This window comes from Manihot esculenta, chromosome 14 (genome assembly GCF_001659605.2).
Source record: "Manihot esculenta cultivar AM560-2 chromosome 14, M.esculenta_v8, whole genome shotgun sequence".
NCBI lineage: Eukaryota > Viridiplantae > Streptophyta > Magnoliopsida > Malpighiales > Euphorbiaceae > Manihot > Manihot esculenta.
The window spans coordinates 4,111,461-4,126,478 of NC_035174.2; the positions used below are offsets into that span (position 1 = coordinate 4,111,461).

The following is a 15,018-nucleotide window of genomic DNA, read 5'->3' on the forward strand; positions in this document are numbered from 1 at the left end:
TTACTCTTTGTTCCTTTTGCTCTATCCCATCTTTTATTGCTTGGAGTGGGGGCTTTAGAACCCGAAGCCTGTGCCTTTGACTGTTTCTGAATATGGGCACTAGCTTCTATTTTCCTGGCTGCGTCTACTATGGTAGAATCAAGGAAGCATACCTGGGATGCAGTCTCATAGTATATCTCCTTGCTTTCTTCTGATCAGTATCATAGGCTTGACCCACGTACTGAAGCAGATCCAGGAACTTATCTGTGAATTCATCAACACTCATCTCATCTGTCTGTCTCAACTGTTCAAATTCAATGACTTTCATCTCTCTGGAACTATCAGGAAAAGCCCACCCTGCAAACTCATTGGCGAACTCTCCCCATGACATACTGTCCATTCTAGGCTCCACATAATTCTTAAACCATTCTCTGGCTTTCTTGCATTTTAATGTGAAACCTGCCATCTCAATGGCTCTCCTATCATCTGCTCCCAATTCACTGGTTATCATCCTAACTGCTCTGAGGTAATCAAATGGATCATCTCCCGTGTTGTATTTCGGAGCATCCAATTTCAAGTACTCCGTCATTTGGACTTTACCTCCAGATGAGCTAAGTTCATGTCTGTCAACAACAGGGGCTACTGGTTCATTTGGCTCTAGGTGTGCTGCACTTGGATGGGTAGGGGAAGAGGGATACATAGGATATGGTGGATAGTAAGGATAAGGCATATAAGGCATGTAAGGAGGATATGGCACAAAACTCGAGTACTCCGACATACCTCCCATCGGATACTCTGGATAGCCAAAACCTGAGGTCTGAGCACCTCCCTGCGACTCTCCCATACCTTCCTCAAAGCTGCCAATACCCATGCTGTCATCTCTAGACTGATCAATCTCCATAGCTTCCCTCCTTTCCTCTGATCCTCCTCCCCTAGCTGTTCCTCTTCTGCTCTCGTCAACAGACCTTCGAGGGTCTATTGACATACCTTCCCTGCTAGATCTCTGAGACCTTGCCCTTGGCAATGCAGGAGGACGAGCAGCTGGTCTCTCATTCTCTGGTGGGACTCCAGTCAATCGAGCTGATCGACGAGTTCCTCTCATCTTTACTCTGGAAACACAACATATAACATACCACTTTAGCACATAAACATCACATATCAATAATACACATGCAACACTCATGGCATATCATAGCAGATAGGACTCAAGACCCTATCCTAGTGGACATGATTTCCTATTGTGCTTGACCACTTCTAACCTATATGAGCCCAACACTGTCTCTATAGGTCCGATCATGTGAACCTAGGGCTCTGATACCAATCTGTAACGACCCCAAAATGGACCGTCACCGGCGCTAGGATTCAGGTCGGCTTAAGGCCGCCAGAACCCGTAGCAAGCCTGCTAAACTCTCTGTGTACCTGGAATACTCATACATGATCATACATTTTCTGTGAAAATAAAAAACTATTTTCTGAACCAAGGCTTAACCTGTGCATGCACTATCTCTGTACTCTGTACTCTGTACTCTGTACCCCTGACTAGAGCTTGCTCTAGATGGGTTAACTCATACCTGTTAAGCCTGGTTTCCACATACAGGAAAACATATATACATATACAGATCATGTACAAAATATACATTACTAGGTCAAGCACATTTTTAACTTTATACACAACTATTACATCTCTTTAATATTACATGTCCACTCTAAGCTATTACAAATCTCTTTACTCTTTCTGTACTCTGCTGGACTGTCCCTGTACACAGTACACTGAACCTGCAAAACTGGGGTTAAGGGAGTGGGATGAGCTTTATAGCCCAGTGAGTAGAACAGTAAAACATCTCAGTAAAATATGATCTCATGGAATGCACCATAGCACAGACAAGCCACATCAAGAGTAAACCTGTCACCACATAGTCCCAGTAACTCTGTGCCAGGGCGTAGAATCGAGCACCTGGTCTTCCTGTCATATATGTATATGTGTATATAACACCCCTGTACTTACCATTGCCAGGGCGTAGTCAAAGGCTCCTGGACTTTACTATATACCTGCCAGGGCGTAGTCAAAGGCTCCTGGACTTCTCTATACCTGCCAGAGCGTAGTCAAAGGCTCCTAGACTTCCTGTCTGAGACTATTGGATCATGCAGCATTTACTCACATCAACAAAGAACTATGCAATACACCATATTCGTGGTTACTAATGCACTCAACCTAAGGCATAATCATGATGCATGAGATATGCTAAAACATTCCATTGTGTGCAAGTAAAAGAGTTAAGTTTAGTTCCACTCACCTCTGGCTATCTGGACTGACTGACTCTGCAGGCTCTGAACCTCTGGAGCAGTACTCACTGCTGCTCTCTCTGGTTCCTCTGGTCTGTACCTATACAGATGGACTCAAATGAGGGACCAAACAAGCGTATGAATAACTCTCTTAAACTCCCCAAGAATCCCCTTAAACTCACTCAACTATCCATGCAAAGCATGCAAAAGAAAGCTGGACAGGACACTTTCGGCGGCAGGTTCGGCGACCGAAAGTCCTCTCCAGAGACGAAACTCAAGCACCTTCGGCGGCCGAATCTCAAGCTTCGGCGGCCGAACCCTTTCGGGGGCAAGTTTCGGGGGCCAAAAGGCACTCCAGAGACGAAAGTCTCTAACCTTCGGCGGCACCTTCGGCGGCCGAATCCCCCAAACAGAGCCGAACATGCAAAACTCGCGGGGGCAAGCTGTGGCAGCCTAAGCCACCAAGCAAGAGGTTCGGCGGCCGAATGAACCTTCGGCTGCCGAACCTGAGTTCATCCAGAACTCAGCCCCGACGGCAAACAAGCTCCTGAATGCCCTTCAATCTCGCAAAACATGCAAACTCAACTTCTCAACACACATATACTCATGTATATGTCCAAAGGGGTCCAAAACTACCTAAACAACCCCAACAAACACATCAAACAGAACACATAATCATGCCATCAAACACACCCTTTGTCACCTAAGCATGCATCTCTACCCAACCCTGCATAACACTTCTGTAAAACAGTAAAACATGTTCAAGATCTTCACGTACCTCCTGTAAACACGAAGATGAACGATCTGAACCAAGAAAATGGATCACCTTCTCTTCACACTCATAAACACTCAAAACTAAGTTTGTTTTCACTTCAAAACTTTCCACACCTGTGAAAACCTTAGCCTGAGCAGCTAAAAGCGTGCAGATAAATCATGGGAGATGTGACCAACTTCTGGACATGATCTGGTGATAACACCTGTCCAAAATGCTGACTAAGGGATACAAAACTGCTGGCTAAGCAACTCAGCTTCGGTTGCCGAATCGCATGCAAAACCATGCAACATTCGGGGGCCGAACCTGAATTCGGAAGCCGAACATTGGGCACTTTCGGCGGCCGAACTTACCTTCGGCGGCCGAACTTGGCTCCTCTGCCTTGGTTCATTTCAACTCAAAACTTGGTTCCATTTACCTGTAACACAGTAAACCACACAACATTTCTTGAGAAACTCATATCTCCTACCCTCTAGAGGATTCCGACATCCCGGAGTCCACCGGACGACAAGAATTCTGGTGCCGGACTCTAGCCGGGTATTACAGTAGTGGTGATTGCCTTTCCCTTATTGTCTCTCCTTTCTTCCATGGTATTCTGAGGATTGCCAGAATTTACAACCTTAGAAGGTTGCTCGCTGTAATTGCCTCTATACTGCTGCGTCCTTGTTGAACCAGAATTTCTGTAATTGAAATTCTGCTTGTACTGCTGTCGTGGCTGCCAATCAACATGCTCTTCTGCCCTTTTTGCCATCTCAATAGCGTCTGCCAAGGTGAAAATCGCAGCTACTCCCATCATACAATGAATTTCGTGATTCAGGCCCCTCTAATAATGAGCAACTTGTTGGGATTCATTCTAACAGTTTTCACACCTCGCCTGCAACATCAAAAATTCCTCGGTATATTCATCTACCCTTCGGTTCCCCTGTACACAATCATGATACCGATTATACAAAACCTAAGCGTGATCGCTAGGTAAGAACCGCTGTTCAAACATCTGCTTCATCAACACCCAGTTTTGTATGGGCTCCAGCCTCCTCCGATAGCATTCGTTTTGAATCGAATTCCACCAGGCTGCTGCACCCCCTTTTAACTTATAGGCCACAATTGGAACCTTGTGCTCCTCTTCCACATTTATAACTTCAAAGAAACGTTCAACCTCTGCTAGCTAATCAAGAACAAATTCAACATCTAACGAACAAAAAAAGTTTTGAAGGTCTACCTTGATCTTATAACCTTCCTGATAATTCTGTTGGGGATTTGCAGGCACAGGATTGGCGACCACAGGATTGGCGATGGCGGCGGGTTGGTGGATTCCCTGCTGCAGGGTCAGTTGTACGATCATCTCCCTCAATTATGCCAAAGATGCATCAATCGCAGCAAGTCGCGCCTCTTGGTTATCTGCAATGGTCGAACTTTGCTCTGATACCAATATGATAAAGGACTAATTAGATTCCGTCAGGAGTTTTAACCAATATCGTTTGGCTAAGACAAAATAAGAGAAAAGATAGGCTAAAAGACGAAAAGTCTTATTGAATTTTCTCAAAAATTGAAAAGTAAGTTTCTAATAGCCAAGAGAGGCTATTTATAATAGAAATAAAACCCACATATGCAAAATTATGAAAATACTCAAAATATCCAAAAAAATAATTAAAATGCAAAATTGACCCCCTGAACGATGGAATTTCCATATCGAACTTTGTGGCCCTTGTCACACTTTTGAAAGTCGTGCGTCTCGAAATTCCCTTTCCGAAAAGCTATCGTGGGTTTCTATCGGACGTCGGCAGTAAAAGTTAGGCCCGGTCCAAGTCTGCAGTAAAGTCCAAGGCTAATTGCTCCATATCACTTTCTTTTTTATTGCGGACTAGATTAAAATTGTTTTAGAGTTTTAGTGTTAGTGAGTTTCTTTAAAAATATAATTAATATGCTTAGACTAATGTTGCTATTAGGGGTGAGCATTCGGTCGGTTCGGTTCAAAACCGAACCGAACCGAAATAACCGAAAAATCAAATTGCAGTATTTTACATAAACCGAACCGAACCGAAATAACCGAAAACCGAATTGCAGTATTTTATATAAACCGAACCGAACCGAATAAGAGAGATAACCGAATCAAACCGATTTGGTTCGGTTCGGTTCGGTCTGTTCGATCGGTTAAACCGATATAATCAAGAGCACACAACTTCAACAATCAACAGCACACAAATTCAACAATCAACAGCAAATCACAAATATTTACTTACCTTTTACAGTTTACTCAAGTTCAACTGTGAATGGTTGGAAGCGCGACACAGGGACTCGGAGAGGACTGAGGGCTGTGGAATAAGCACGACCAAATTGCCGACTGCCCGACGACACGTGGAGAGCCGATAGAGAGCAACGACCGACGCTGATGGTGAATCAGTTCAGTCGAGAGGAGAGTGGAGGCACAGGTGTGAGAATCTCGCGGTGAGATGAGAGATGGAGCAGAGCATAGAGATGAGAGATTGTCGAATGCCCGACGACGCGTGGAGAGCCAATAGAGAGCAACGGCCGACGCCGATGGTGAATCAGTCCAGTCGAGAGGAGAGTGGAGGCACAGGCGCGAGAATCTCGCGGCGAGATGAGAGATGGAGCAGAGCACAGAGATGAGCACAGAGATGAGAGATGGAGCAGGAGCACTGGCGGCACGCACGAAGAGATAGAAATTTGTTTTAGATTTAGGGCAGGGAAGGGAAGGGAAGGGAAAGGAAGGGAAATAGGGAATAGGGAACTATTAAAACGACGTAGTATAGGTGATTTCGGTTCGGTTCGGTCTAATCGAAATTTTTACGTTTAAAAACCGAACCAAACCGAAATCACCGATTTTTTAAAAATTTCAAACCGAACTGAACCGAAAAAAAATAAAACCGAACCAAATTTTCGAAATTAATCGGTTCGGTCGGTTATTTCGGTCTAAACCGAATACTGCTCACCCTTAGTTGCTATGATCATAGAATCATTGACTTGAGTTCCTAAATCCTCATACACTTTGATCTCCCACAAACTCATTATGTTAGCTTTGGGCTCTCTTTATTTTTAGTAAAGATTTTTAACATAGAAATAACGTGCTTCTTTCACATTTTTATGGAAAAAGAGTAATGAATTGTTAGGTATACAAAGGCAGAAGCTATAAGAGAAATAAAAAAAAAAAATCTAAAGCAAAGAAGAGTATTTTGAAAGAGGAGAAGGCTTGCGATAATGGCTCTCATGACATGCTTGTTGGTGGGGGATGCATGATAATGGTTTTGACAGAAACAGAAAGAAAAGCTATTGAGCATTTGCTGTAAGGGAAATGGTGCAGGCCACCGAAAAATTGATATTCAAATTGGGACGAATACCATATTGATGTTGCTGCAGTATGCTCTACTCATGAGCACATTGCAGCATGAGCAGAGTAGCTCATGCTGTTGCTGCCCACAGCAGCATAGGCAATCCGCTCATGCTGTTGGGCTGCTGCTGTGTGCAGCAGCACGAGCAGATTGCTCATGCTGCTGCTGCACACAGCAGCATACAGCAGTATGAGCAATTTGCTCATGCTGCAGAATTCTGCTAACTAAGTTGCCATCAAATTTTATTTAACATTCTAGAGTTGAAGGGCATTTTTGTAATTTTAATATTCTCTATAAGGAAAGTAATTAGTTTGCTGTAAGCTACTCTTTGTTTAATTTATCACACTTGTGATTGTTTATGTCTTCTCGGTTGTTGGTGTCTGCTGATGTACCAAGTGCATGTATTGTTGACTTCATACATTTTTTTAAATACCTTTAATATTTTAATAATTAAAGTATTCTAGGGGGTAATTCTCGAGGGTTGACAGTATAGGTTGCTGGGGTTTGAAACAGTTCAAAGAAAAGACATGGTGTTTAATTTCTCCTTTAACTTACATGGTGATAGTTTATGCGAATTTGGAATAGATACCAATTTATGGACTACAAATTTCATTTGTCCGCACTTGACATTGTCTTCTTGGTAGATCACTTTATATACTTATTTTTCTTTCAAATACGTTATAATTTGGGAAATTTACATGTCAATTTATACTCAGTTGCTTGTGAAGCATCGTGGTAGTGGGTCTAGGTAGGATACTTTAGTCATTGTTCACATTTGTTTTGAGACCAATTTATGATGCATGTCATAAAAGTCCCCTTGCTGAGCATACAAAAGGATTTTAAAGTGTGTGATATGATTTGCTGCAATCATTAACAAAGTAAATGGCGATTGAGTTGAGTGAGGGGTTGCTTTATATTAGTTCTTTCTTCTTTTTCAAGTATTAGTTAATTTTTGTTACTCTCTTACATGCTGTCATGCATGGGTTGGATGTTATTAGCATCTCTTATAAGCCTCTGATCATTTTTCTATATATATTGTGAAACCATAATTTGTGGAGACTTCATGATATTTTGATTTTGCAAAAGCTTTGATGGGTGTAGCTATGATTTCACACTTTAGAAATGTGCTAAATTGCTCTCTTGTTGTACAAATGGCACTGCTCAATACATTTTGGGAGTAAGTTTTTGTTTCGTACACTATTGTAATATATTCCCAACTCATCTTGCTGCCATAGTTTTGTTTGCCTTTTATAATTCAATGTTCTTGCTATCTTTTTCTTGCACAAAGGTTGCCCTCTTATATCTAGCCCCTTTTAATTGCTCATGCTGCAGAATTCTGTCAACTAATGTTCCATAAAATTTTATTTAACTTCTTCTTGAATTGAGGGGCATTTTTTTATAATTTTAATGTTCTCTTTATAAGAAAAGTAATTATTTGCTGTAAACTGCTCTTTGTTTAATTAATGTTAAATTTTTATCACACTTGTGATTGCTTATATTTTCTCGGTTGTTAGTATTTGCTGATGTACCAAATGCATGTATTATTGACTTAATATATATATATATATATATATATATATATATATATATATATTAAATATCTTTAATATTTTAATAATTAAAGTATATATATATGGGGTTAATTCTCTAGGGTTGACGGTATAGGGTGCTGGGGTTTGAAACAGTTCAAAGCACAAACATGGTTTTAATTTCTCCTTTTAACTTACATGGTGAAAATTTCTGTGAATTTGGAATAGATGCCAATTTATGGACTACAAATTTCATTTTTCAACACTTGACATTGTCTTCTTGGTAGATCACTTAGTATATTTATTATTCTTTCAAAATATGTGATAATTTGGGAAATTTACATGTCTATTTTTACTCGGTTGTTCGTGAAGCACTGTGGTAATGGGTCTAGGTAGGATACTTTAGTGATTGTTCATGTGTTTAGAGACCAATTTATGCTAACTTTTGCTAAATTTTGCTGATTATCATTCTGTTATAATCATATTTTCTAACTTCCTGTAGATATTGACCTAAAATTATTGGAGCCAGTTTGACGAGAACTTAAGTTGCTTGGAAAAGTAATACTTTTATTTTTTTAAGCTGAGATTAGGTTAACTTATTAATTTCATAACAGAATAAATTATATGATAAACAATTACATACATGTAACACTTATCATGTGGTTTTGAAATTTTTGGTACTGATATATAATTATGTTTTGAGTTTATATAATGACTTTTTGGATTTTATTGTTTTTTCAATAGATCAACAACCATGCAAGTCAAGATGATCATCATTCTCTAAACGATGATTTTTATTATTTAAGCCATGAATCAGATGAAAAAATGAAGGATGATTCCCATTATTTAAGCCATGAAATGAAAAAATGATTAGATAAATTGAGAGTTAATTTAAATTTTTCTTATATATTATCAAGATATATTGACATAATTTTATGAGAGTGTAATTCTCATTATAGTTTTTTACTCTATTTTTGGATTAATCCCTTGTTATTGGTTGGTATAAGAAACTTTTTATGGTAAATATTTTGAGTTCATTCTTTTTTTTTTCAGGTTTTAAATGTCTTAAATTTACTAAAACATTTATATTATAGTTAGTTATAGCACTAGTAGAGATAAATACTAAATAAAATTAGTATCATAATTTATAAAGGCAGTTGAAATTGCCTCTAAAATTACATAAAATTTTAATAGAACAATTATGAATAGAGCTAAATTATAAAATAAAATATCAACTACTTTTAGCGGAAATTTATAGAGGCGTTTGAAATTACCCCTATGAATCGTATGTAATTCATAACAGTTTTTGGTGGTAAATAAAATATGGGCAGTCATAATCGCCCTTGTAAACACCATAGGGCGTTTTTAATCGCTCCTATAATTTGTTATTACAATAAAATGTTTGGAGATAAACATTAAAGAGGTGGTTTTGATCGCTCCTACAAATTGCATTTCTTCTGTTAAGGGGAGCATGACGTGTATAGAGGTAATTAAAATCGCTCCTATAGATGTTACTACATTCTATTGTTTACTTTGGCGGTCTCTAAAATTGTCAGTATCTTGTAGAGATGTCGTAAAAGAAGAAGGTGGTTTTGAAAACCGCCTTAAATTTGTGTACGTCGAAAAAAATCACCCCTATATCTGTCTTCTCTTTATATTTATCAATGAGCATTACATAAATAAAATCACACATGAAAAGAAAAATTCACGGAGAAAAATTTAACTGTTTTATAGCTAGTTTATAGCTGGTTAATTTATTTTTGAAAGGTAATTCACATAATTTCTACAATTTTCTTAGTAGTTTGCAGACTAAAATAATATTTTTGATCGAAGTGATTTGATATTTTTAGTGAAAGTGATTTGCTCGCACATCCTCATTACAACATGGTATATTTGTAGTAAGCTTTTTGCAACTTGCAAGGTAGAAGAATAAAATGCCATTTAAAGCAGTTATGAATTGTGGTAACTACAAGGTAAGGAGTATTAAAAACACGAACTCTTTGCTTGTCTTCATCACTGACTAATTACATAGTGGAAACATGATAGTATTCATTGATTACATAAAACTTCTTATATTTTTGCAAAAGAACAGGACATTTGTCTAGTGGAAAAGATTATAACCAAAAAAGAAATCTAAGAAAATCAAGCAACTGCTTTTTCCGCGAGTATATAAGCATTATCGCGGCGAATGCAAGTTGGAGTATAGCATGATTTAACATTCAGCAAAGTCATCACAGCACTTGACCTTCCCTTGGGTATCACCCTTCTTAATCTGATCACTTTCCTTCCTTTCTTCTTTGTCTTGGTCACAGAACCCTGATCACGTTAGAGAAATTCCACGTTCATTAGTTTGAAAAAGAATCTCCCACGAGCCGTTTACGTAAATTTATTATTGTTTAACAAGAAAAAGAAAAGGAAAATTTCCATTATTCAATTATTTTAGATATTCCCTAAAAAGATTGGTCATAAGTCACAACAGTCAATAAAGGGAAGAACAGGGAGAATAGACGCACCGCATCAAAATTATTCGTAGATTCAGAGGTGGCGAGACAGTTGTCTGAAGCATCATCATCAACATCCTTATCTGCATGAACCAGAGCCATCAGATAAATTTACCCTATAATTAAATGCAAAAATCTTGTTTGAAGTTTTGAAGATTATATATACACAGAGACTTACCAGAGCCATCATCTTTATTGCTTAATGATTCGATGCAATAAAACCTGAAACTTGGGGATCCAGGATAATCGCATTTTTCGGTCAACCTGCTGAGCCTACCGTCCTCTTCTTCCCAGTTCTCATCTTCGGTTGTTTCTATCTCTGCAAACTTCTCTATATATTCGTCTTTGCGATCTTGTTGGATATTTTTCTCTTTCTTTGATTTTTTGGACTCATTTGTAGACTCTTTTGGCAATAGTGCCTCGACAGACACATCTTTAGCTAGTGACATAGGCTGCAATGGCGCCGTTTCTGCAGCCTTATTGGGATCCATCTTATTCTTAAGCGCAGTTTCATCAGATTCTGGTGCAGGGGCCACATTGAGGCCATGATCCTCTTGCGAAGAACTGCTCTTATGATCAGAATTATGAGGATGAGATGAATTATCAGTATCAAAAAACCCATCTTTGAGCAGTTCTTTCTTGGAACAGGTAACTGAGTCATTGTCTTCCAAAGAAACTCCATGTCTCCATCTTCTCATCTTCTCAAACTTTCGAAGCAAAAGCGGCCTCAGCCGGGCGGGAATTGGTTCTGAACTATATTTGAATTTTGATCCCGAACAACCCATATTGATGAAGAAGACAGAGATGGAGAAAAAGAAAGGAATAGAAATGGGTGAGAATGAGATGAGTAAAGAAAATGGACATGAAAGTTGAGAATTTGAAAGGAAAAACAGGGGGCTGAAGCTGAAGGGCAATTAGGTTAGCCATGGAGTGCTGGAATAATGATGTGAACAGTCTGTAATTTTGTCACAGTTGTTCTTCACCATAAATAGCCATAATCATCTTATCATGCAGCTGTTTTGTAGTTGTAATTAAGCGCCTAAACTTTCATTAAAAGAAAATGTTTTTGCTTAGTCTGATCCCTATCATGCTATACTGACATTGAAACAGTTAGAATGTCGTTGAGTTTAATTAATCTAAGATAGAAAATTTTCCATTTTTGCAGTTGGTTTATTTGGTTTGGACATCTCTCATTTTAGGCGCCTGGTGAGGAGCGGCAAAAGAGATTAGATGGATCCTTCTCTTAGATTTCGATCTGAACACGTTTAAAAATTTTAAAAATTTGAGAGAAAGCGCTTTAACTCCTTTGTAAAATAGACTTTTTAATAATAAATAAAAATATTAAATTTAAAAAATAATAAATATTTAATTAGTCAATTTTTTTTTAAAAAAATAAATAATATACATGTCAACTATTTATTGGCTTGTCATTATATGCGAATTGGTATATGGAATAACTGTTTCAGCATATAATTACAAATTTTTTTTATGCATTCATTTGTAAGGGTCACCGCTGGTGGGAAAGGAAATTTAAAAGATTTGTATAATCTAATTCAGAACTATTAAAATAATTTTGTTAAACATTAAACTATTGTAACGATGATTGAAAATTTTAATTATTAAAATAAATATTGTCAGTATTAAAATTCACATTCAAGATTGTGGTGTTTTGGACAATTCCTGAGATAGACAATAATCTTCACTTTGCAAAGACTAATACTAATATCCAACCTCCATTGTTTGTGGATATATTTTGCTTTCAATAATATAATTTACATTTTCGTCATACACGAGAAACCAATTCAATTAAGATGAAAAAAGCTTGATATATATATATATAGCTCTCTTCGGAGTTTGCAATTGCAGAATGTCAGAAAAAATTGCAACTACTACTACTGCTTTCTTCATCAAGATCCTCTCCATTTGAAGAGACCTCAGTGATGCCACTTGAGCTTGAAGATGACGAAGAGGACGAAACAGAATCAAAAACAATCTCATCTCTCCTCGTAAAATAGAAAAATCTGCGCTGATCATACGTCACGGCCGCATTCTCCACTCTCTCATCCTCGCAATTCTCATCTATCTCACTATTTCTTTTCTTCAAATATATTCGACATAGAACCCACTTCTCAATTTCATCACAAGAATTCTGCAGAAACAAAAAGCTGACCGTTGAGTTACATAATCAAAGAGAACTGCATACACATGCAACTACAACCATCTATTTGTGTATAACGTTTGATAATTAACTTGCCTGGGCTGAGTTCTTTGTCAGTGGAAAACTATTGGAAGCTACATCTCCTACACTAACAAGACGATATTCATGCATGATCCAATCAGTTCTTAACGCATGGGGAGCCTTGCCTCTATAAAAAACCAGAGTCTTTTTCATCCCCAGTGCAGTGTTCTTGTGTGAAGGACCAATTTGTCTGTCTAAGCCAGTTGCCTTCCAGTACCCAGAAGCAGTTGCTCTGTTGATTCTGTTTCCATTTCGATACTTGGCTTCCCTGTGGCTGAAGAAGTACCTCTCTTGCTCTTTATCACCTGGAAAAAAAAAAGTAAAAACATATCAATAAATTTCAATGCAGAATCATAATGTTCGTTCTCCACCTTCACACATGGCTACGCTAGAGACTATATTATCGTATACTAACCAGGCAAATCCCAAGGGTCGTAGTTGCAGAGATTGATGACAGGGATGATTGAAGCAGGCAACGGCCATGAAAGAACTTTGCGTTTGAGGTACTCAAAGACAAGCTCTTCATCTGTAGGCTGGAAACGAAAACCTGGAGGCAATTTCATCATTTCCTCTCTAACCGAATAATACACACTAGCGATGCACTATAAAAAGGAGGAGATGAAGGCCTGGGTGAGTTTCAGAAGCAAAGAGACAGGGCTCTTTATATATAGGGGTAGTATATGGTGCCCGGCCTGAAATGGAGGGAGAGCTTAGAGGGAAGAGAGAAAGGAGCAAAGACTATATCCCAAAAAAAAAAAAAAAGGAAAACAAAAAAAAAAAAACTCCTTCTTTTGAAAGATAAAGAAGAAAGAAAATCCTTTCACGACTGATCAAAAGAAAGAAGATCACAACCCACGTCCCACAAATAACCAGGTTTTAGCAAGTCAGTGTGCTACTGTGCATGCTTCCCACTTTGATTTTCTTTTAGAAATATTTTATTAAATACTACATAAGAATATGTATGGATGATTATCATACAATAAAAATAATATAAAATTATCAAATGCTACATACATAAATTAATGTAATAGATTGTTGATGTTTATAATTGTTTAGATATAAGCTCTCTCGCATACGGGTGATGAAGTCATCTTACATCATAAATTTTTTATTTTTTGTGTAGAAGAAAGTGAAGCACCAGAGAAATTAATCAACCTCAAAAGCTTGATTAATATAGACGGAATCTAGTTGCATTATCAGCTATTGCTGTTAAAAGTCAACAACCTCCAAGAAGTTTTAAATATTCTTGTGCTACAGCCACCCACTTGTTATCAAAACAAGCTTCAAAGTGGATCAATGAAAGAGACATGCGATTCTTCACCAAGGATGAACTCAATAATTCTCCTTAAAAATAGGCTAATTTTGAAAGAAGTAGCTAAAGAAAATACATATAACTTTCCAAAGATTCCAAAATTAGTCTTTAAGCAACATAAAATTTTCAGATTCTGAAGCTAGAGATGAGGCCTAATTATTCTTCTCTGACGGGACCAAGCATCCAATAAGCTGCTTATTTTTGTTAGAAACCAGAAACTCGCATGGTCCCAAAACCACTTTTGGCGAACCACATTCCACATTTTGCTATGTATTTTACTTTATAATTAGCTTCGAATTAAATTTAAATTTGAAACTTCTCAATTCTGAAGACCAATACAAAATCAATGAATTAAAACTTTATAATTAGTTTCGAATTAAATTTAAATTTAAAATCTGTAGATTCCGAAAATCAATACAACATCAATGAATTAAAACTAATCGATTACATCTACACTATATTGATATCGTTGCTATACACCCATAAAGTATATGAGTTGTAAAAACCCTTGAAGTATATCGAGTTGTAAAATGATTTCTGTCATGTTTCCTTTTCTTGCATATGCATATATATGCTTCTGCTTTTTGTTGTATGCTTTTTATCTATGTTGACACTAGGAACTTAAAGCACACTTTTTTTTTTTTTTTTTTTGGAAGATTTTAATTTAAAATTTCATGCTGTAGAACCAAACCAACTTTGCAGAGTGGCTTCAATTTAGATTATGGAAATATGACACATCAAATGTTGTAGGCTTGCAATTCCGCAGGTGTTAAGAATTATCAACATCCTTATTAAAATATAACGCCTCAACAATTCATCACAGCATTAAAGAAAAAAAACAAAATACACACAAAATAAATACTTGGCATAAATCTAAATGACTCACGAGCAGAAAAAAATAATAGAAAAAACATCCTTAGAAAAACAGAAAAATCTCTACAATTTGATGCCTCACTACTCGATTTTGGCTCATGAGCCAAATTTGAGGAAATTTAAATTTTAACTAAAAAATCTTGATTGAAGGATATTGTTTTAAAAAGTCAAAAGATCAATGTT

At 37.4% G+C, this 15,018-nt stretch overlaps 2 protein-coding genes across 2 annotated transcripts; both read right to left on the reverse strand.

Moving 5' to 3' along the window:
* Positions 1-10,052: 10,052 nt before the first annotated feature.
* On the reverse strand, positions 10,053-11,196 carry LOC110608306. The gene is made up of 3 exons (XM_021747527.1): positions 10,590-11,196; positions 10,424-10,494; positions 10,053-10,226 (listed from the first exon to the last, which is right to left on the reverse strand). Exons 1-3 carry the CDS (start codon positions 11,194-11,196, stop codon positions 10,053-10,055), a joined length of 852 nt encoding a protein of 283 aa, XP_021603219.1.
* A 935-nt stretch (positions 11,197-12,131) lies between these two features.
* LOC110608305 (NAC domain-containing protein 83) lies at positions 12,132-13,619 on the reverse strand. The gene is made up of 3 exons (XM_021747526.2): positions 13,066-13,619; positions 12,666-12,955; positions 12,132-12,560 (listed from the first exon to the last, which is right to left on the reverse strand). The coding sequence occupies exons 1-3, from the start codon at positions 13,214-13,216 to the stop codon at positions 12,282-12,284; spliced, it is 720 nt and encodes a 239-aa protein (XP_021603218.2). The 5' UTR covers positions 13,217-13,619; the 3' UTR covers positions 12,132-12,281.
* Positions 13,620-15,018: the final 1,399 nt, after the last annotated feature.

Excerpts from the sequence above, each read along its gene's own strand:
- LOC110608306 (XM_021747527.1), bottom strand. The coding sequence starts at position 11,196 with ATGGGTTGTTCGGGATCAAAATTCAAATATAGTTCAGAACCAATTCCC. Across the intron at positions 10,495-10,589 it reads CAATAAAGATGATGGCTCTG|ATAAGGATGTTGATGATGAT; the intron begins GTAAGTCTCTGT and ends TGGTTCATGCAG. Across the intron at positions 10,227-10,423 it reads CTACGAATAATTTTGATGCG|GGTTCTGTGACCAAGACAAA; the intron begins GTGCGTCTATTC and ends TAACGTGATCAG.
- LOC110608305 (XM_021747526.2), bottom strand. The coding sequence starts at position 13,216 with ATGATGAAATTGCCTCCAGGTTTTCGTTTCCAGCCTACAGATGAAGAG. Across the intron at positions 12,956-13,065 it reads CGACCCTTGGGATTTGCCTG|GTGATAAAGAGCAAGAGAGG; the intron begins GTTAGTATACGA and ends TTTTTTTTCCAG. Across the intron at positions 12,561-12,665 it reads TGACAAAGAACTCAGCCCAG|AATTCTTGTGATGAAATTGA; the intron begins GCAAGTTAATTA and ends TTGTTTCTGCAG.